The following is a 20373-nucleotide window of genomic DNA, read 5'->3' on the forward strand; positions in this document are numbered from 1 at the left end:
AGCACTACAGTTTACATTATTATCCTAATATTTTAGAAAGCAGAGGGGTAAAGATTAAAAATAATCTGCCCAAGGCACACAGCCAGTAAAATCAGAGCCCAGAATTCCAAAACCGAAAGTTGCCATGATCACCAACGCTTGTCATGAGCACATATGCGCTGCATCATTTCCGCATGTCAGTTTTGTTCAGTCATAAAGGCAGGTTAACATGACTGTAAAGCAGAGTCAGGATTCCAAACCCAAGGACATCTCACCACATGTTTAACTTGGCTTCTTTCTTAACACAAAGAGGGGTACCTGGGTGGCTCATTTGGTTAAGTCTCTCTCTCTCTCTCTCTCTCTCTCTCTTTTAAGATTTTATTCATTCATTATTCACCTGAGAGAGAGAAAGCAAGCTTGTGTGCAAGTGGCAGAGGTGGGGGGGTAGGGAGCAGAGGGAGAAGGAGAAGCAGACTCCCCACTAAGCAGGGAGCCCAATGAGAGGCTCGATCCCAGGACCCACAGAGATCATGTCCTGAGCTGAAGGCAGCCACTCAACCAACCGAGCCACCCAGGCGCCCCAAGTGTTTGACTCTTGATCCCAGATGAGTTGAAGCCCTGTGATGGGTGTGGAGCCTCCTTTAAAAAAAAAAAAAAAAAAAATGTCACGCAAGGCTCAAGGCAAGTCACACAACAAACAAGATAGAACAGGGGTTGGAAATTAATGAACCAAAAGTGAAGTCAGTCTGAGCCGCCCCTGAGATAAGGCCTCAGATAAGGCCTCTGTCTGGTCCAGGTCAGCTCTCCGCACTTACTGCTCATTGTGTTCAAGCCGTGAAGGATCTCGGTTCTCTCCGAGACCTATTGGGCAGAGCCTTTGGCAGCTGCTGCCTTTTTTAAGTGGTCAGACATAGAGGAGTCAGTGTCTAGAGAGTCTGACCGTTTGCTGGAAAAATCTTCTTTTTTAACAGGGATTTGGTCAGTGTTGGGCCCTTGCAGACCGCCTCTGTTTCTACTGGTTATCAGTGCCGGTGCGTCCTCAGCTGTGGCCCGTCTAGGTATCTGGTCTGAGCTGCAATGCCCTGCGCGGCCTGCACCATTGCTCCACACAGGCCACTGCTTGACACGAGTGACTCCATCTTGCTCTCTGCAGTGCTCTGTACTGACTTCCTTTCACCAGACCTCCTCGCCATTGCCTCCCCTTCTGCCACCTAAGGTAACAAATACATATTTTTCTAAATATCTCATAACATGTCTAAGCTTGAAATTTTGTGAACAAATAAATGACTATCTTCTTCTCCCTAAAATCTTTCCCTAAAAGGAATGAGATAAAACACTCCGGCCACTGCTTCCTTGATGGGTGAGGGCCACCTGATGAAAAGGGAACCACTGGGAGTGTTGCTATACTCCGACACTTGAATGGGGCTCCCTAGCCTGACACAAAAGAATTCCTGGAGACAGGAGACAGTTTGACATGGTGGAAAGAGCAAGGGTTGTGTTAAAATGCTCACAACGTGGGGTGCATCTGCCTTCCGTTCAGGTCATGATCCCAGGGTCCTGAGATTGAGCCTGCCCCCACCCCCAACCCGGTTAGACTCCCTGCTGGGGTGGGAGGGCCTGCTGCTCCCTCTCCTCCCCACTCTTGCTCTCTCTCCCTATCCCTGTCTCTCTCTCTCTCAAGTAAATAAATAAAATCTTTGTTTAAAAATGCTCACGTTTCATTAAGAAGAAACAAAAACATGTTATGAAACCATTTCAACAATTTGTCTCTCTCCCTCCCTACCTCTCTCCCCCTCACACACAAAATTGGAAATACACACACCAAAATTAATAATGGTGATAAATTGGATGTGGCTTATATTCTTTATCCTTTTCTGCAAGCTGCCTTGATTTTTAAAATGAATTTCTTTATAAGAAGAAGAAAAATGTTCAGGACAGTAAAGCACATAGAGTCCTGGCCTTGTTACTTACTAGCCATGAGACTTTGGGGAAGTTACGTAACCCCTTGAGCAAGCCTCAGTTCTTAAGGAATGAAGTAAGAATAATACACAGCAAATTTCCAGGGCTGTTGTGAGGATGAAAGATAACATAAATCAAGTTCATCACTAGATTAATTATTATCATTACTGTCATATACCAGGGCATCGTGTTTAATCTATAACCAGGGCTCTGTTTATTTTTTTTTTAAGATTTTATTTATTTATTCATGAGAGACACACAGAACACACCCTGGGCTGAAGGCGGGCACCAAACCACTGAGCCACCCAGGGATCCCCATCTGTTCACTTCTTTTAATGAATGGATATAAAAGTATTGGGATGCCTGGGTGATTCAGCAGTAGGGTACCTGCCTTCTGCTCAGGGTGTGATCCTGGAGTCCCAGGATCGAGTCCTACATCGGGCTCCCTGCATGGAGCCTGCTTCTCCCTCTGCCTGTGTCTCTGCCTCTCTCTCTGTGTCTCTCATGAATAAATATATAAAATCTTTTTTTTAAAAAGAAAGAAAGAAAGAAAGAAAGAAAGAAAGAAAGAAAGAAAGAAAGAAAGAAAGAAAGAGAAAGAAAGAAAAAGAAAGAAAAAAAGGAAGGGAGGGAGGAAGGAAGAAAGAAAGAAAGAAGAAAGAAAGAAAGAAAGAAAGAAAGAAAGAAAGAAAGAAAGAAAGAAAGAAAGAAAGAAAGAAAAGTATTGATTCAGGAGGCCCGGGGTAAGACTGGAATTCCCCATTTGTAACAAGCTCCTAGGTAATGACAAGACATCTGGTCCATAGACCACATTTTGAGTCACAGGTCTGGAGGGATGAAGACATTGAGGGGAAAGAAGGTATAGCTGATCACTGCAAGTATTTTCAACTGGGGAGCATTTGGAAATTCTGGAAACAGGCAGAAGGTTGAAAGTCCAGGCTTTAATTTCAAGGAGAACCACTTAGGAGAGATGGAGAAAGTACAAAGAATGTTGGCAGAACTTATGGGGGCCTTCAGCACACAGCCAGTTTCTCCTTCAGGACATTTGCCAGATTCTAGGGTTGCAAAATGAGAGATTGAAAATCTAAGAAGAAAAGGCTCCCCAAAGCAGAGCATTGCTTTTAGCAGCCTTGCCATATGCATAGAATTAAAAATATTAATTTTAAATAAGAGGTTCTGCTCACCCAATTTCCATGTGTCCCTGGGGTGGGGAATACACCACCAAATGGTGCTTGGATGCCAGCTGGGTGTCCTACAGTTCAACCCGATTCTGACACTAGGTACCCAGAGATAGCATCAGATTCCACAGCTTAGGAGCTCAGTCCCACAAAACAGCCCCCCACCCCTGCAGGTACCATTGCAAGCCCAGGTTATCTGTACTTCTGACCACCCAGCTACAGCCTGGAGGTTCCCATGGCCTCCTCCTTAGACTTCAGATGCCAGCCATGAATTCAGGTAGTTAGTTGTCTGTACTTCTGACCAACTAGCTGTAAATCAGAGGGTTCTAAGTTTGGGGCTTTGATTAATTTGCCAGAGCAGTTCACTGAACTCAGGAAACCCAGTCACTCACGAGATCGCTAGTTTATTACAAAGAATTTTAAAGGAGATAAACCAACAGCCAGACGAAGAGAAACAGGACAACATCCAGAACAAAGGAGCCTCTGTCCCCGTGGACTTTGGGCCCAGCACAGAGGCATGTGGAAGCCTTCTGGTTCCCCAAACTGGAAGCTCTCCAAACCCCATCCTTTGGGTTTTTTACGGAGGCTTCATTACAGAGGCATGTTGGTGAAATCATTGGCTGTTGGTGATTGATTCCACCTCCAGCCCCACTCCCCTCCCTGGGAATCAGGGGTTGGGACTGGAAGTTCCAATCCTCTATTCCTGGTTGGTTCCCCCTGGCGACCAGCCTCCCCTCTTAGGTGCTTTCCAAAAGTCCCTTTATGAATGTAAACTCAATTGGGGTGCAAAGGGGCTCGTGAGGAATAGCCAGACACTCGTTGTACCTTTATGGCTCGGGAGTGATTTCGGGAACTGAAGACGAGAGAGCAAATGTTGTAACAAAAGATTGTCCCACTGCTCTTATTGCTCAGGAAATTCCAAGGGTCCTAGGAGCTGTGAGCCAGGAGCCACGGATGAAGAATATGTTTTGGTCATCTGCGTGATATATATATCATAAATCACAATGTCATAGTAATAATAATGCAAAAGGCAGGAAGGCAACTGGAGCTAATGTGTTCTAACATACTGAGCATGACACTTTAAAACCAGTCATGTGTATTAGATTTCTGCTATTGCTGCATAACAAACTGTCCAAATAATTAGCAACTTAAAACAACAACTGCTGTGTTACAGGTACGGATTCTGTGAGTCAGGGGATCGGGAGTGGGCACAGTGGGAATCGCTCGTTTCTGTTCTATGATGTGTGAGAGCTCAGGCTGAAGGATTCAAAGGCTGAGGGCTGGAAGAATCTGGAAGTGCCCAGTGACTCAGGGGCAAGGATTGCCATCCAGAATGTCCTCACATGGCTTTTCTGTGTGGCTGGGCTTCCAGGAGTGAAGCAGTAGGACTTACCACTACATGGCAGCCCAGGGCTCCGAGCATGAATGTTCCAAAGAATAAGACAGAAGCGGCGTGACCTTTTATTAGCCTGCTTCAAAAGTGACACAGCATCCGTTTTGCCATACGCTTTCGTCAGAGAAGTTCCATGCTCAGGGGGAGGGATGGTACACTCGAATTCCTAATGGAGGAGTGACCAGATCAGTTATAGAATTACATGAGTTGGGATCCCTGGGTGGTGCAGCAGTTTAGTGCCTGCCTTTGGCCCAGGGCGCGATCCTGGAGATCTGGGATCGAATCCCATGTCGGGCTCCCGGTGCATGGAGCCTGCTTCTCCCTCTGCCTGTGTCTCTGCCTCTGTGTGTGTGTGTGTGTGTGTGACTATCATTAAAAAAAAAAAAAAAAAAAAATTACATGAGTTTCCAAAGAAATTGTTGCGGTTCCCTTTGGGGGAAAAAACAAACAAAAAACCTCCCACTTGGGCCATCTGTTTGGGGTGATGAAATATTTGGCAACACGTAGAGATAATGGTTATGTAATAATGTGCATGTCATTAATGCTACTGAGTTGTACATTTAAAATGGTTAAAATGGGCCAATTTTATTTTATATATATTTTGCCACCAAAAAAACAAAAAACAAAAAACTATAGAGAGGGAGGAAGGGAGGAGGGAAAGAAGGAAGAGACGGAGTAAATAAGGAAAGAAAGAGGCCCAGACCAGCCCAGGGCTGGTGGGAAACGAGGCATGACACTCCAGAGAAAAGCTGGATACTATGTTCTGGGTCCTCCCTGTGCATATAATTTGTACCCCCATGATCCTCCATCTAGAAGCTTGTTAGAGCTTTTGTAGATAGTGTGAAGGATAGGAGAGGGTTTGGCTGGACCCACGATCAAGTGTACTCACTAGAGTAAACGAGAGGCTAAGAATAAAACCAAAGGACCAACTTCCATTTCCAAACCCAGAATTTCAACAGGTTTACAAGACCAACCTTGGAAGACTAACTTACAATTCCAACAACATTAGTGAATTTCTCAAAATCACTTTTAATGAACAGTGACACTGAGCTGAGAGCAACTCTCCGGGGCAGAAAGATCACCAGCATAGTCTCTGGGCAGTGGTGTTGCCTGAATGATATTATGTGGGTGATTGTATAACAAGGGGGCAGTAATGCTACCAAACAATGGGTACATTGTCTGTTCAAAATGAGGAAGTGGTTTCTAGTGCTGTCATCACATATTTCGTTTCCGGTTTCTATTTTTTTGGTGGCTTTTTTTTTTTTTTTTTTTTAAAGATCTGATGGCTGATGGAATTTATTTGTTACTCTTAGAAAAATCTCCTCTTGACTGGACTGAGACTTCGAGGTGGAAGCTCTCAGAGAGGACAGTCCCCATCTCCTGGTAACCTGTTCCTGGTGCTTTTCTTTGGCCTCCTTCATTCTATTGGCCAAAGGTTTAGCATATTCTACAACCTCTTCCTTAGTTTTCTTAGTACGCTGTTCCTTCAGAGCGATACACCGACATTTGCGTTGGAGGACACATGGAGGAACAAGACACCGGATCTTGGGCACTTTGGTCCTAGGTTTCTTATCTGCTTTGTTTAGGGACTTTCTCACAACAAACGGGTGGACATCTTCTTTAGAGAGATTGAAAAGTCTGCAGCCTCTGCTGGCTCTTTCCAGCCCCTGGTGACCAGACACAGCGGTATCAGTGAGCCCAAGAATATCCTTCTCCACTTTTTTTGGACAATAACCAAATCGAGAACCCTGAGATTGGCATCCACAATGCAACCCTGAACAGATTTGTGCATCCTTTCTCCAGACCTCCTTGGTCTCTCACAGGAATGCCCCTTACCCAGCAGCAGGGGTTTCTGGTTTTTTGGTGGCTGGGGGCCACGGCCGCGGGGCCACTGCTGTGGGTCAAGAGCACCTGCTTCGCGGGGTGCCTTGTTTGTCATTGGCACCGTGCTTCAGACCACATGACCTCCCATTCTTCACCCAGAGCATCGGCGGCAATTCTGTGGCCATAGGCTTCTCATAAAAGGCACGAAGTTTGCATTCATCATCCACCTCAATGAGTCCTGGCAGCCAGTAGCTGGGAAAGAGCTGTTCAGTTATATTCTAGAGCAGCCTGCCGCCTGCGAGGTGCCACGAAAAAAAGTTGCATCGCACGTTCTAAACACATATGGGGGCATTAGATTTTACAGCTTTAGCCAGAGAGCTGGATGCATCTGCTGCTAAATGGAACACAAACTAGATAGAGGAGAAAATAGAAATTGAATGTGTAGGGGCCCAGGGCAGGCCACCCCCCAAGATGGGCCACTTTGGCATGGAGATTTTTTCGAGCTGAAGGCAATTAAGACCCTGAGGGCTCAATAGAAACATTTGCCCTTCCCTTAACTACTTAGAAGAATTTAAATTGGGGATCTTTCCCAAAATAATAGTTATTACCAGAGATAAGTTTTATCTGAGTGACCCATCTGTACAGCAGGGAAAACATACAGTTACCAGCATCTGCTCTTCTTACTGCTCTGTAAACTGCATTCCTTTCCTCTGGAGTCCCGGACCCCAACCCCCCTTCTCCTCATTCAGGATGACATATAGACCTCATTACGCCTGTCTTTGGAATTTCCATGTCTGTTTGGATCCCCTATATGTTCGCTCTTAATTTTGATCTTCTCTGTCTCAAGTCAATTTGATTCTTACTCTAGCTGGAAGGACCTTGAAGGGGACCGGACATTCTGGCTCCCGGACAAAGGGTACACCTTATTCCACTTCTGTGACCTTCTCACCCATATCTCCCCTCACGCTTGTATAACTTGGGAGTTGGATGCCAAAATCTAGGCAAAAATCTCTATTCAGCTTTATAGTTATTTAATGAATATTTATTGTGGGACCAGATGGGAAGACAATCATCTCCAAAGATGGGAAATAAGTACTTTCAGCCATGTAGATTTTAAATTGTTAGGTGGGATTAGAACAGACCTTCTAGGATTATTTTTTTTTAATATTTCATTTATTTATTCATGAGAGACACACACACAGAGAGAGAGAGAGAGAGAGAGAGAGAGAGGCAGAGGGAGAAGCAGGCTCCATGCAGGGAGCCCAACGTGGGACCCATAAGGTCATTTTTGGAGGCTAGAGAAGGATTGCAAAACAAAACAAAACAACAACAACAACAACAAAAAACCCTCTGTCATCCCCAGGGATTTGAGATTTTTCCCATGTGATAAAAGCAACAGAATTTCTCTCAGCTACAGTCTCAGGTATGATTGCTGAGATACCTGGCACTTACCAAGCCCATGGATCCTGATTTTGAATCAGTTCCAAGAAAAATGACTTAAAATTTGTATTCCTCTGTATTTGTATTCAGATTTGGGTTGGCTTGTTTCAAGTGAACTATCTTTCAAATTTTATTTTTTTTATTTTTATTTTCTATTTATTTATGATAGTCACACACACAGAGAGAGAGAGAGTCAGAGACACAGGCAGAGGGAGAAGCAGGCTCCATGCACCGGGAGCCTGATGTGGGATTCGATCCCAGGTCTCCAGGATCACGCCCTGGGCCAAAGGCAGGCGCCAAACTGCTGCGCCACCCAGGGATCCCTCAAATTTTAAATATATCATGCACTGACAATATTATGACTATCATAATTATTCTAGAGAGCTACATACTACGGCTGATAATGTCCTTGTCACAGCATTATCAGTTGCTGATATGAGCTGGGAATTCCACCCCTACGTATGTGCTATGATACATTGAATTGTGTGCCCCCAAATTCATATATTGAAGTCCTGACCCTCAGTAGCTCATATTGTGATCTTATTGGGGAATAAGGTCATTGCAGGGTGTAAATAGTTGAGGTTATACTAGAGCAGGGTGGGTCCTTATTCCAATCTGGTGTCCTTATGGAAAGGGGAAATTTGGATACAAATAGGCACACAGGGACACCAGGACATGTGGACCTGAGGGCAGAGATTGGGTGTTAGGTCTACAAGCCAAGGAATGCCAAAGATTATCAATGAACCACCAGAAGTTAGGAGAGAGGCATGGAACAAATCCTCCCTCATATCCTCAGAAGGAACAAACTCTGGAGACACCTTGATTTCAGGTTTCAGGCCTCCAGAACTGCAAAACAATAAATCTCTATTGTTCTAAACCAACCACCCAATGTGTGGTACATTGTCACAGCAGCCCTAGTGAACTAATACAATATCCAAAAGAATTGACAACAGGCACTCAAACTAATACATACACAAGCGTGTTCACAAGAGCACTCTTCACAATAGCCAAAAGCCAGAAACCATCCAAATGTTCACCAATGGATGAATGGATAAATAATAGTATATACTCTGGGGGATGTGATTCTTAAAAAACAAACAAAAAACATTGGGATGCCTGGGTGACTCAGTGATTGAGCCTCTGCCTTCGGCTCAGGTTGTGAATCCAGGGTCCTGGGATCAGGTCCCACATCGGGCTCCCCATAGGAAGCATGCTTCTTCCTCTGTCTGTCTCTACCTGTCTCTTTCTATCACTCATGAATAAATAAAGTCTTAAAAAACAAAACAAAACAAAACAAAACATGACCACTGATTGACCTGTGAACTGGACCCAGGCACTCCCTCTCTCCCCTGTCCTTGAAATGTGGGTTCCACTTGCTTTCCCTGCTCCAAGGACAGAGCGTTGGGGGTGGTGATGAGGTGTTGAAAACACCTGCATAGTATATGTGGCTGAACCCAGGTAGGGCCTCTTTATAAGCTTTTAAGATTTGCAGGGCGGGTGTGGGGATCCATTCACCTTGCTGCCACCCAACACAAACCTCATATGTAAGTTCCCTTTGCTAGTATTAAAGTTGCCACCTACCACGCTGGGGTGGCCTGCTTCTTTCTTCAGCCTCTCCCCGCCCTCTGCATATGCGGGCTGGTTTCAGATTACACCAGGAAAGCTTAGGAGGTGGTTGTGAATCTACACAGGCACACAATGGAATATTATTCAGCCAAAAAAAGGCATGAAGTGCTGATACATGCTACGAAGTGCATGGACCTAAAATATACTAAGTGAAAGAAGCCGGGCACAAAAGATCACTAATTGTAGGATTCCATTTACATGAAATATCCACAATAGGTAAATCAATAGAAACAGCAAACAGAAAGTGGGGGCTGGGGGTAGGGGTACTAGGGTTTCCCTTTATTTTTTTTTTAAGATTTTATTTACTTATTCATGAGAGACAGAGAGAGAGGCAGAGACACAGGCAGAGGGAGAAGCAGGCTCCATGCAGAGAGCCCCATGCAGAAATCGATCCCAGGACTCCAGGACCACACCCTGGGCCAAAGGCAAGCGCCAAACCACTGAGCCACCCAGGGATTCCCCCCTAGGGTTTCCTTTTAGATTGATGAGGATGTTTTGGGACTGATGGCAGTCACACAACATTGTGAATGTACTAAATGCCACTGAATTGTTCACTTTCAAACAGTTGATTTGGGGACGCCCAAATTAGTTGCTTAAGCAGCTGACTCTTGATTTCGGCTCAGGCCATGATCTTGGGGTCCCCAGAATGAGCCCCACATCAGCCTCCACATTCAGTGGGGGATCCACTTGAGGATTCTTCCTCCCTCTCCCTTCGCCCCTCTCCCTACTACTCTCTCACACAAGTCTTTTAAAAAATAAGTTAATTTTGTTATGTCAATGTTACCTCAATTTCTAAAAAAAAATAATAATAAGTGCTATCTTAAAATTAATGTACAGGTCTTAAGCACACAACTTGATGAGTTGAACTAGTGCATTCCCTATGTGAACAACACCCCCATCAAGAATAGAGCATTGCTGGGCGCCTGGGTGGCTCAATCAGTTAAATGTCTGCCTTTTAGCTCAGGTCATGTCCCCGGGGTCCTGGGATCAGCCCAAGGTCCAGCTCTCTGCTCAGTGGGGAGCCTGCTTCTCCCTTTCCCTCTGCCCCTCCCCATGCTCATGCTCTCTCTCCTTCCCTGGCAAATAAATAAAATCCAAAAAAACAAACAAACAAACAAAAAAAAAACATTGCCATTGCCATCACTCCAGAAAGTTCCCTGACACCCCCTTACTTACCACACCATTAACTCTCAGAAGGAAACACTGCTCAGATTTTAATCCCCATAGTTTACTTTCCTCAGTTCTTGAACTCCATGAGTGGTACAGCGTGTACTCTTTTGCATCTGGCTTCTTTTACGCAATATAATTTTTTCCAGACTCGGGTTGTTGAACAAATCAGTAGTTTGTTTCTTTTTATGCTGAGTGATAGTATTTCTGACCAGTTTATCTGATCTTCTATTGAGAGACATTTGGGTTGTTTCCAACGCTTTGTTATTATGAAGAAAGCTGCAACAACATTTTTGGTGGGTGTATTATTTTATCGGGGAGGGGTTATCTAAGAGTGGAAATGCTGAATCGTAGGTAGATATATGTTAACTCACAAGAAACTGCTGGTGCTCCACAGCAGTTGTACCATTTTACATTTACAAGTCGTATGTGAAAGCCCCGATGGTATAACCTCTCCAACATTTGGTCTTGTTTGCCTTTTAAACTTTAATTATTCTGGTATTATCTCATTGTCTTTAATTTGCATATGCATCATGAAACGGTATCTCTCTGTCCTTTTTAAAAAGTTAGCTTTATTTACTTACTACAATGAAATTCACCCATCTCAAGTGTCTAATTTGACTACTTTTAACAAATGTACAGTCATGTAACCACTATCACAATCAAGATAGAGTATTTCCAACATGCCCCTGAAGAGTCAATCCCCTCCCTCATCTACAGTCTCTGGCAACCACTGATGGCTTTGTCACTAGTTTGCCTTTGTTATACTAAGTGGAATTGTATAGTACATAGTCCCTTGTTTCTGGCTTTTTTGACTTAGCACAATGCTCTTGAGATTCATCCATATTGTTGCATATCAGGTTTTTGTTTTTGTTTTGGTTCTTTTGAGAGAGAGAGAGAGAGAGAGAGAAACGTGAGTGTGCATGCTGGGGTGGGAGGCTGGGGGAGGCAGAGGGAGAGAGAGAATCCTAAGTATGATCCACGCCCAGCGTGGCGCCGACGCAAGGCTTGATGTCACGACCCTGAGATCACAAACTGAGCCAAAGCCAAGAGTTGGACACTTAACCGACTGAGCCACCCAGGCACACCAGCTTATTCCTTTTTTTATATCAAAGTAGTATTGAATAGATGTATCACAATTTATTCAGTAGTTGTTGGATATTTGGGTTGTTTCCAAGTGTTTGCTACTATGAATAAAGCTGCTATGAACGTTTGTATGCAAGAGTGAACTGCTGGGTCATATGTTGAAGAAGAAGAGTAGGTTTCACTTTACAAGAACCTACCAGGCTGTTTTCCAATGTACCATTCCCACCGGCAATGTGTGCATTCCAGCTGCTGACACAGGGTATTTTCAGCCTTTTTCATTTGAGCCATCCCACTATGTACGTGGTGTCTCCTTGCGGTTTTTCTTGTATTTTGGTTTTCTTTTGTTTTACTCCTTTCCCATCCCACCCCTACCCGCTTATGTCAAGGGCTGACTTTCAACAGATCCCAGTGAGGCTACTGCTCAGCTACTTAGCAACCCAGACCCAGAAACAGGCCCTCTACAAAAAGTGTAACACCAGGTTCTCCTTGAATGTGCCTCGCATGGCATGCAAGGAGGAGCGGCTCTCCGCTCAGGCAGCAGGCACCTGCGAGAATGGGTGGAGGCCCAGTCATGCTTCCCTATTGTTTAGCCTCAATAACATTCTGACCTAAAGGGTCAGTCACAATCCTACAGATGGTAACTTTGCCCTCACTGGATCCTCATTCAAGCATATACACCAAATCTCTGAACTTGCATCTTTATAGTTTTAAATGCACTTTCCTGACAACGAATGTTAAAGGATCCAATCTTTCTAAGTTAATTATCTTGATGAAATCATGAGGTTTTGTATCTCACAAATACTATTAAAGTAGATTTGGTTAGTTTTATAATAGCAAAATGCTGTTGTAACAGTTTTGTAGAACTATTGAAATAGGGGATCCCTGGGTGGCGCAGCGGTTTAGCGCCTGCCTTTGGCCCAGGGCGCGATCCTGGAGACCCGGGATCGAATCCCACGTCGGGCTCCCAGTACATGGAGCCTGCTTCTCCCTCTGCCTAGGTCTCTGCCTCTCTCTCTCTCTATCATAAATAAATAAAAATTAAAAAAAAAAAGAACTATTGAAATAGTAACGTGCTAGGTTACTATTACTTGATGGAAAAAATCCTTTTGGTGATTTTAGAATCTATTTTTTTAAAGTTTTAAGTAATCTCTATGCCCAACTTGGGGTTTGAACTCACGACCCTGAGATCAAGTCACATGCTCTTCTGAGCCAGCTGGGAGCCCCAGAATCTATTTTAAATCTGCACTATGGGGGAATCCCTGGGTGGCTCAGCGGTTTAGCACCTGCCTTTGGCCCAGGGCACGATCCTGGAGTCCTGGGATCAAGTCCCGCATCGAGCTTCTGGCATGGAGCCCGCTTCTCCCTCTGCCTGTGTCTCTGCCTCTCTCTATGTCTATCATGAATAAATAATCTTAAAAAAAATAATAAATCTGCACTATGTTATCACTTTGTCTAATGTTTTACGTATATTTCTCATCCCCATTTAACCCTCACAACTACCCTATTTCGTATGCTTTGGCCTCCTCACTTCATTAATGGAAACATAGAAGAGCTTTTCATTGTGTTAGCTTTTCCAGTGACAGTCCCTAGCATTCTGTGTCCTAATCCATTATAATAAAGGCGCAAATAAGTTTTAGAAAACTATTGATCCTTCTTGTATTCTTTCATCTATGTGAGAAATCTGCCAACAGCAATGTAAGACTGCTTGCAGTTTTCATTGCTCCAAAGCTGATGAAAGGTCATGTCAAAAGAGCATCTATTGATCCCTGGACATTAACAAGGATGCAAACTCTGCTCAGGTGGGGGTAGGGGTGGGGTCCAAAGGCCAAGGTTTGAGAGGCTGGATCAGAATCACAAGTGGCATGAAATAGAGGTGCCTTGGCTACACATCTCTGAAAAGTCTCAAAGCAGTTGGGGGATTCAATCAGTAAGTACACAGCTGAATCGTAAGTCTTAAAGGACAAATCCAGAGTAAACAGTAAGGGGAGGTCCCCTGGCTGCCTTTAGTGACCCTTATTTGTGTAACTAATTCAGCTGACAGGGACATGGAATTACCTACCATGCGCTGGATTCTCCACCTCTTTCACTGGCCCAGTGCTGGATGGTCCCAGGGGACCTCCGGGTGTGCTGTTTGGCTATGGTGATAGGGAGAACCACCCTCAATGAACAGCCTAGAATCTTAAGAATGCACCTGTAACAGCTATCCCTCGGCACAGCTGTTGGGTCTGCATGTTCCTTGGCCCTAGCTCAAGGTCTCCTTTCTGTACCTGCCCTGCTCCTCCCCCTTTCCTGCCACCAGGTCCCTTTTCGCTCCCTTGTTTTTATTGAGGTTTCTCTTGGGATAGGACTGAAGAATTTCATTCAATTCACATACTTAAAATGCTTAATGTGTTTCCTGTCCCAGAGAATTTGTATTCTCTAAAATATGAATCAAAGAAATGCCCAGTGAAGAGCAAAACAGCAGAATGATTAATGCTGGTGGTGTTTGTGCAGGGTGGGAGGGTGATGAGGTATATAAAGCCTGTTCTGGCATTCCTCACCTCGAACACGTCTCAGCTGCTTCACTTCCCTGTGGAAAGGGCTTTACATTTCTTGTTTGCCTTCCCTTAGCCAAGGAGCGGGGCTTGAGCAGCAAATGGAGAGAGGAGTAACCATGTATTAAGTCCCTTTACAACCTAAGTACTTTTACTATGTCTTGCTTAATTTTCACAGTCCTGGCATGTAGGTATTATTTTTAAATTATTAAAAGCACCTGACTTTAGGGATGCCTGGGTGGCTCAATCAGTTGGGTGTCTGACTCTTGGTTTCAGCTTGGGTTGTGATTTCAGGTTTGTGGGACTGAGCCCTGCATCAGGATTCATGCTCAGCATGGAGTCTGCTTGATATTCTCTCCCTCTGCCCCTGCCCTCCCCACCCGCTCATGCGTGTGCTCAAATAAATAAATAAATAGATAGATAAATAAAATCTTAAAAAAACCAACCCTGACTTTAAAAAGTTAGATAACATGCCAAAGGTCACACAGCAGATCTGAGATTAGAACCCAGGGTCAGACTACAAGGTCCATGCTCTCTTTCTATCACAATGCCACCTCTTCATTAGTGTTCATTCTAAAAATAGTTTTCTATCAATCCTGAGTGAATCTGAAGTGAATGGGAATAGTGACCACCTTCCATACCCCCACTCCCCCGGATCCCTACTCCATTGACCCAGAAATACCCTTTATTTCATTCTTTGGCTCAGGAACACTTGCCTGGGTGTAAGTTACCAATTTAGAAAAATAGCGGATACATTCTGATGTTTACCCTACTATAGCTCCAAAATTAAACTTAAAAAAAAAATTTCATTACTTCCCCTAAAGCCCTTATTTAGCTGAATACCTTATACTGTGGGTTTTCATTGCTAAACATGTATGCTGAATGCTTAAGCAAGATTCAATTTTCTCTCAAGGATGAAGGGGGCATATAAGACCCATTCCTTTCTCCCATCTGGCAAAACACACCTTCAGATATGATGCGACGTGATGGAAATTAAAAATGTCTGTATACACATGCTTTAAACTACTAAGGACACTTATTTTCATTACTCATTTAACTTACTAAGTCCACCTCTCACCCGCCGTTCCATGCTGCCACAATGCTGGTCCCCTCTCGTTGCATGGATGCTGTCTGGGGATTCTCAGATGGCAGGCCAAAGAACTGAAGTTGCTTTCCAAGAAGTAAAGCAGCTTGGCCAGGCCTCCACACTGAAGCCCTTGCACCAGACCAGACATCACAAAAGTACTCAAGTAGGTGGCCAGCTTTTTTAGGAAGACCGCATCTGCCCTTGTCACAAGGTTTGTTTTGACATTGCTCTAGAGTACTGCATGCAGGTAGGATGGGGGAGTTGGCTTCATTTCTACCCAAATGGATTTAACCAGACTGCCAGGGCCACTGTTGCTGGGCCCAACTTTGAAATCCTTGCCGCCGAGCAGCATGTATTGCCCCAGGACTTTGCCACCAAGCTTTCTTCACAATTGTCAACATGGCCTTCAGACTGGCCAGTGTAGCCATCACTGGGTGGCCTTGAACCCAGCCAGGCCTCTCAGTGACTTTTCTATAGCTCTATCCCAACTCTCCACTTAGAACTCTAGGAGCCACAAAGCAGGGTAGTCATCTTTCCAAAACTTCGAGAGAATGAAGGCAGAGAGCCCGGGGCCAGGTGCCTTCTTACTGGGCACCACTGCTAGAAAATGAGAGTAAAGAGACCTCAGGCCTGGGGAGGGAGGGAGCAACTACCCGGAAGTGCTGGGTTGAGGGGGAGCACAGTTCAAGTGAAAACTACCTTCCCGATCACACCTTATACTTCCCCTGGACCCCACCATGCCCTGGGAAAGGAGAATTTCTGGTTTGGGTGTTTGTGTTCTTTGTAAGCATGGTTCACTCAGCCAACATCTATCGAATGGTCACCATTTTACTGAGTCTTGGGGAGGGAGGTAGATTCAGTTAAAAGCACAAAGAATTTTGTCAGCAGTCTGACTAGAAAGCCATCCTACAGTGGTGACTGCTCCTGAAATTCACCTGCCATGCCATCAGACCTGTGAGCCAGACCCCGCTCATCAGACAGTGACAAGAGTAAGCAGAACCTGAAACTTCCTCCATGTTGTGGGGAAATCACAGCTCCTGCCACTTCCCCCTGGATGGTGTCCTTCGTTGTATGAGCAGAGACAACAGCAACTGGGATTATCTGGGCTCCTTCAACGGGGCCACAGGAAATTTGCAAAGCTCACAAGACCTCTCACCTCACAGAGCACTAAGAACTAACATCCATGAGAGAGAAGTCTAGAAGGCTGAACAGGTAGTGATGTGAGGTCAGAAAAGGAAGACTCAGGACTGTCGACTGCTGGGTATATGAAAGAAGTGAATCCCCGAAGACTTGGTATGACAGGAAATGGGTTGATCATGTTTGGCCTCTCCCTGCCTGTCTCCTGAGGAAGTCTGAAGTTTCTCAAAGTGGTTCCTCAGAACAGGGGGTTTGGGACATGGGGACTGAGGGTGATGATGGAGATGAGGAGGAGAGGAGGACCTTTGGAGGGACCTCCTCAATTACAGACAAAGGACTTCAGGCCCAAAAGTGTTCATTGCGTCTTCTCCTCTAGAGCTGTAACTCAATCACTGCACCAAGGTCTAAAACAAACCACACACGGCTCTCTGAAGTTAGAAACCAAACCCTGCTTTATAAGGCTGAGTGGCCATTAGTGGCTTCTCTGCGGAGACATGAGGTACCAGCCAGTGAACCTTCCTCACCTTCTCCCCATTCCCACCACCCCTCCAGCCCTCTAGATACCCATTTCTGCAATTCAACCACTTCAAAAAAATACTTTGAGAAAGGGGCCGGGGGCTCAGGCTGGCTGGCCGGCCGGCCAGTTCCCATGAGGTAGCTAACACCGGTGCTCCTAGGTAGGGGCTAGTGGAGAGAGGCCAGTCATGGGCTCACAGCAGCCAGGAGTGAGTCACCGGTTGACTGGGAGGTGGGGGAAGCAGAGAGTCTCGAAGTCTGCCCAGAGTACTTCAACAGAGGTAACATCTGGGTAGAGAGGCTGGGCTCTTTGCTGATGTCCTCACTGTCCTTGGAAGAACTGGGTTTCCCGGGAACAGGACAAAGGCCAGCTTGGGTCTTCTTGGGCTTAGGCATGGTCCCATCTTCACAGAGTGGTATGCTTCCCTCGGAGAAGCTGTGTTTTCTGAAGGAAACAGTGAGGAAAGAAATGGCTGAGATGGGACTTTAGCCTATGATCTACCTTCAGAGTGCAGACCAGGCATTCACACCATTACTGTGCTACACGCCATACAGAGGTAACTATAAAATACATCTTCTTTATCTGAAGGCTGGAGAGCTTGGTGCAAATGTGAAGTGAGAGAGGAGGGCCAAGGAGTCCACAGGCAGTGCGCACAGCTGAGAGGGGCCATGTCTGCAGGTAATCCTGCACTCCAGCTCAGCTGTGTCAGGCAGACGAGGAGCCACCAGGCAGAGGAGATGGCAGTTGCGTATCTCGCCACCCCCACCCCCACCCGGAGAATGCTGATCTCATCATAATCTGGGAAGAGAGAAAGGAGAAAACTCCCCAAACTCACACCCAACACCCTTCCCTTGCCCAGACAGCACTCACCCCAGCTTGCCACTCTCTAGTTTGGGGAAAGTGCTGAGTCCCACGTCACCCTTTGGGATGGTCAGAAGTGATGCTGGGAGAGACCACTAAAAGCAAAGGAAGCAATGAGGCCAAAAGGGCTAAGCAAAAGTCAGGCGGGAGTGTCTAGGGTCTTGGGACTCTCTTCTGGCTCTACCTCTGAGTGATCATGGGGCTCTCCTCTTCCCTACCCTTCAGGCATGGGCCCATCTGGGACAAAAATCCCCATTCTCTCCAGATTCAGACAAGAAGTTGAGACTACCAAGCACTCGTTGACCTTTGGAAAAAAGGCACCCAGGGGATCCTGGAGGCCATTATTCCCTTGAAAGGGAAGGGTCACGAGACACAGAGACAGGGTCTAGGGGAGAAGGTGAGAGGGTCTGGATCTACATCCATTCCATGCTGCACTCCTATGGTGGAGGAGGGACTGAGGCGGACTGGAGTACCCCCACCCCCACCCCCCAAAATAGTATCACTCACCATTGGAGCAGAATCACAGATGGCTCCTGTGTGGAACCCTTTGTAGCACCAACTCCGAAGCAGATCTACTCCTAGGACAAGATTAGCAGGGGTGGGACTTAAGAGGGTAGAATCAACTGGTCAATTCTTCTTATCAGGGAGGCTCATTTCTTTAATCACTCACTAAACACGGCCTCCTGTGGGCAAGGAGGACACATCACCTTTGAGCTTGTTGCCATGGTACTTCTGTTCCCATTGGGTGGTGAGAATGTTGAAGTATCGTGGCTGCTCAAAAAAGCGGAGATAGCGAGAAGAGATTCGAGAAGGAAAAATTCGTTCAAATTGACCACGGCGAGAAAACTCATCCTCCATCTCAACCAGAATCCGAACATCATCTGGCGTCAGGACATCCAGCACAGATGCATAGAAGTCCTAAGGCCCAAAAATGGAAAGGAAGAGGGTGTGACAGAGAGTGTGGGCTGGAGATAGAGAATTAAGAAGCTGGGGGACAGCATGCATGGCTCTGAGGTCCTCGGGCTCCAGGACTCCTAAAGGGAACAACAAAGGCCGACTAGTGAGTCCGGCTGGGGACCTCGTCTGTTCTGCTGTCCGGAGAAGATAGTCTGGGTAGGGGAGCCCCTGGAGCCCAGAGGTTTTAAGAGGTCTGCTGGATGGAGTCAAGACCAGAATTTGCAGCTGAGATTTGGCAGCAGCCTTTGGTCTACTATTCTCATCTGCTCCAAAAAGTTGTCAGGCCTCCTTGGGGCTCACTGTACCTCAAGGGAAGAAACCCGAAAGGTCTACAGCTCTGACAACAAGTAGAGCATTTTGCTGAGAGCAGCAGTTGACCATGGGACAAAGGCCAGCAACTCTCTCCTGGAGCAACACGGAGCCCCGCAGATCCCTGCACACTGAGGGATCACGGAGCTGGGTTGGGAAGCCGTTTTAGAGCGAGAGAAAAAAATCGCTTGCCTTGGGCTCCCAGATGTTTGTTTAACCAAGGGAACTTTCTGTTGGCACTTGGGGGCGGAGGGTAATCTCCTACCTGATCGGGAATTTTCTGGGTCAGATAATAGGCCTTCTTCATCTTCTGTGCGGTGAAATGCTCCGGAGCCATTCGACATTTATCCTTGGGGGAGCTGGGCAAGCTAGTGCAGTGGATGGAAAAGAAGCAGAGGGTAAGGTCAACAGCTTCACATCCTGGGGACATGTGGAGAGAGGGTCCAGCCCAGGGCCCCTAGCTTGGCTGGAGGAGAAAGACATTCTTAGTTGGGGCCACGGACTCACCAGGGAACCAAGGTTAAATGGTTTGTTGGAGGGAGTCACCCCCATCTCAAAAGAAGACAAAGAAGTTTTGACAGATGTTTGTTACTTGAGTAGATCAGACTGTAACGTACTCTACTCAAGTAACCTGTCTGAGCATCAAAGATCAAGTACCATGGAAGAACTCAAAGAGTTTAAGGTACCTTCACTGGGTTGCATTTCAGTGGTAAAAAAAAAAAAAAAAAAAAAAAAGACCCTGAAATACTCACTGCATACATCAGTTTTAGTTTAGCTCAGCACTGGCTGTGACCCTGGGCACATTACGAACTCCCTGCCCAGTTTCTTCATCCACATCACTATGGTTGCTGCTGAGAGACCTGTACGTGGCCTCCAAAGAACTCACAGATGGCAGTTGTCAAATAACAACCACAGCACAGAGCCACACAGGAGTCTACGAGGCATGGTGGGGAAAGCAAGTTTTGTTCCCAGAAAATCAGGATTGGATTCCCAGCTCTACCTCTCTGTAGCTGAATAACCATGGGTGAGCTACCTAATTCCAGTGATTTCCACTTTCCTCATCTGTAAACTGAGGATACTAGTACCAACCTCACAGGGTTGAAGGGGAGATGTTACAGGTGCCTCCTTACATATAGTAGGTACCGACTAAAAATTAGTTCCCTTTCCTCAGCAATGGTTCCAAGAGGTTTGGGGCTACAGTACAGAGCCCACAGGGAGCTGGCCTCATGAACATGCTGCCTTCAACTAGGTTCTCATGGCAGGGTAAGGTCACAACAGGGAGGTCTGATGGAAGAGAATTTCAGGAGGCAAAAAGCTCA

General features: G+C 45.8%; 1 protein-coding gene and 1 long non-coding RNA gene across 3 annotated transcripts in view; both read right to left on the minus strand.

The window, feature by feature from the left end:
• Nucleotides 1-335: 335 nt before the first annotated feature.
• LOC140625785 (uncharacterized) lies at nt 336-4824 on the minus strand. Its single transcript, XR_012025104.1, has 3 exons — nt 4510-4824; nt 3942-4092; nt 336-1190 (listed from the first exon to the last, which is right to left on the minus strand). It is a non-coding gene; the product is annotated as an uncharacterized lncRNA (long non-coding RNA).
• Nucleotides 4825-16844: 12020 nt separating this feature from the next.
• The window catches only part of TTLL4 (tubulin tyrosine ligase like 4), a 36416-nt gene continuing 32887 nt past the window's right edge, over nt 16845-20373 (minus strand). For both annotated transcript variants that reach the window (XM_072813343.1, XM_072813344.1), the window contains exons 15-19: nt 19320-19422; nt 18496-18706; nt 18296-18366; nt 17798-17883; nt 16845-17371 (exon numbers count right to left, since the gene is read on the minus strand). In XM_072813343.1, coding sequence (XP_072669444.1) covers nt 17113-17371; nt 17798-17883; nt 18296-18366; nt 18496-18706; nt 19320-19422 — 730 coding nt within the window. In that variant the 3' untranslated portion in view covers nt 16845-17112. The remainder of the gene's footprint in view (nt 17372-17797; nt 17884-18295; nt 18367-18495; nt 18707-19319; nt 19423-20373) is intronic.

Source organism: Canis lupus, chromosome 36, assembly GCF_048164855.1.
Source record: "Canis lupus baileyi chromosome 36, mCanLup2.hap1, whole genome shotgun sequence".
In the NCBI taxonomy this organism is placed as follows: Eukaryota; Metazoa; Chordata; class Mammalia; order Carnivora; family Canidae; genus Canis; species Canis lupus.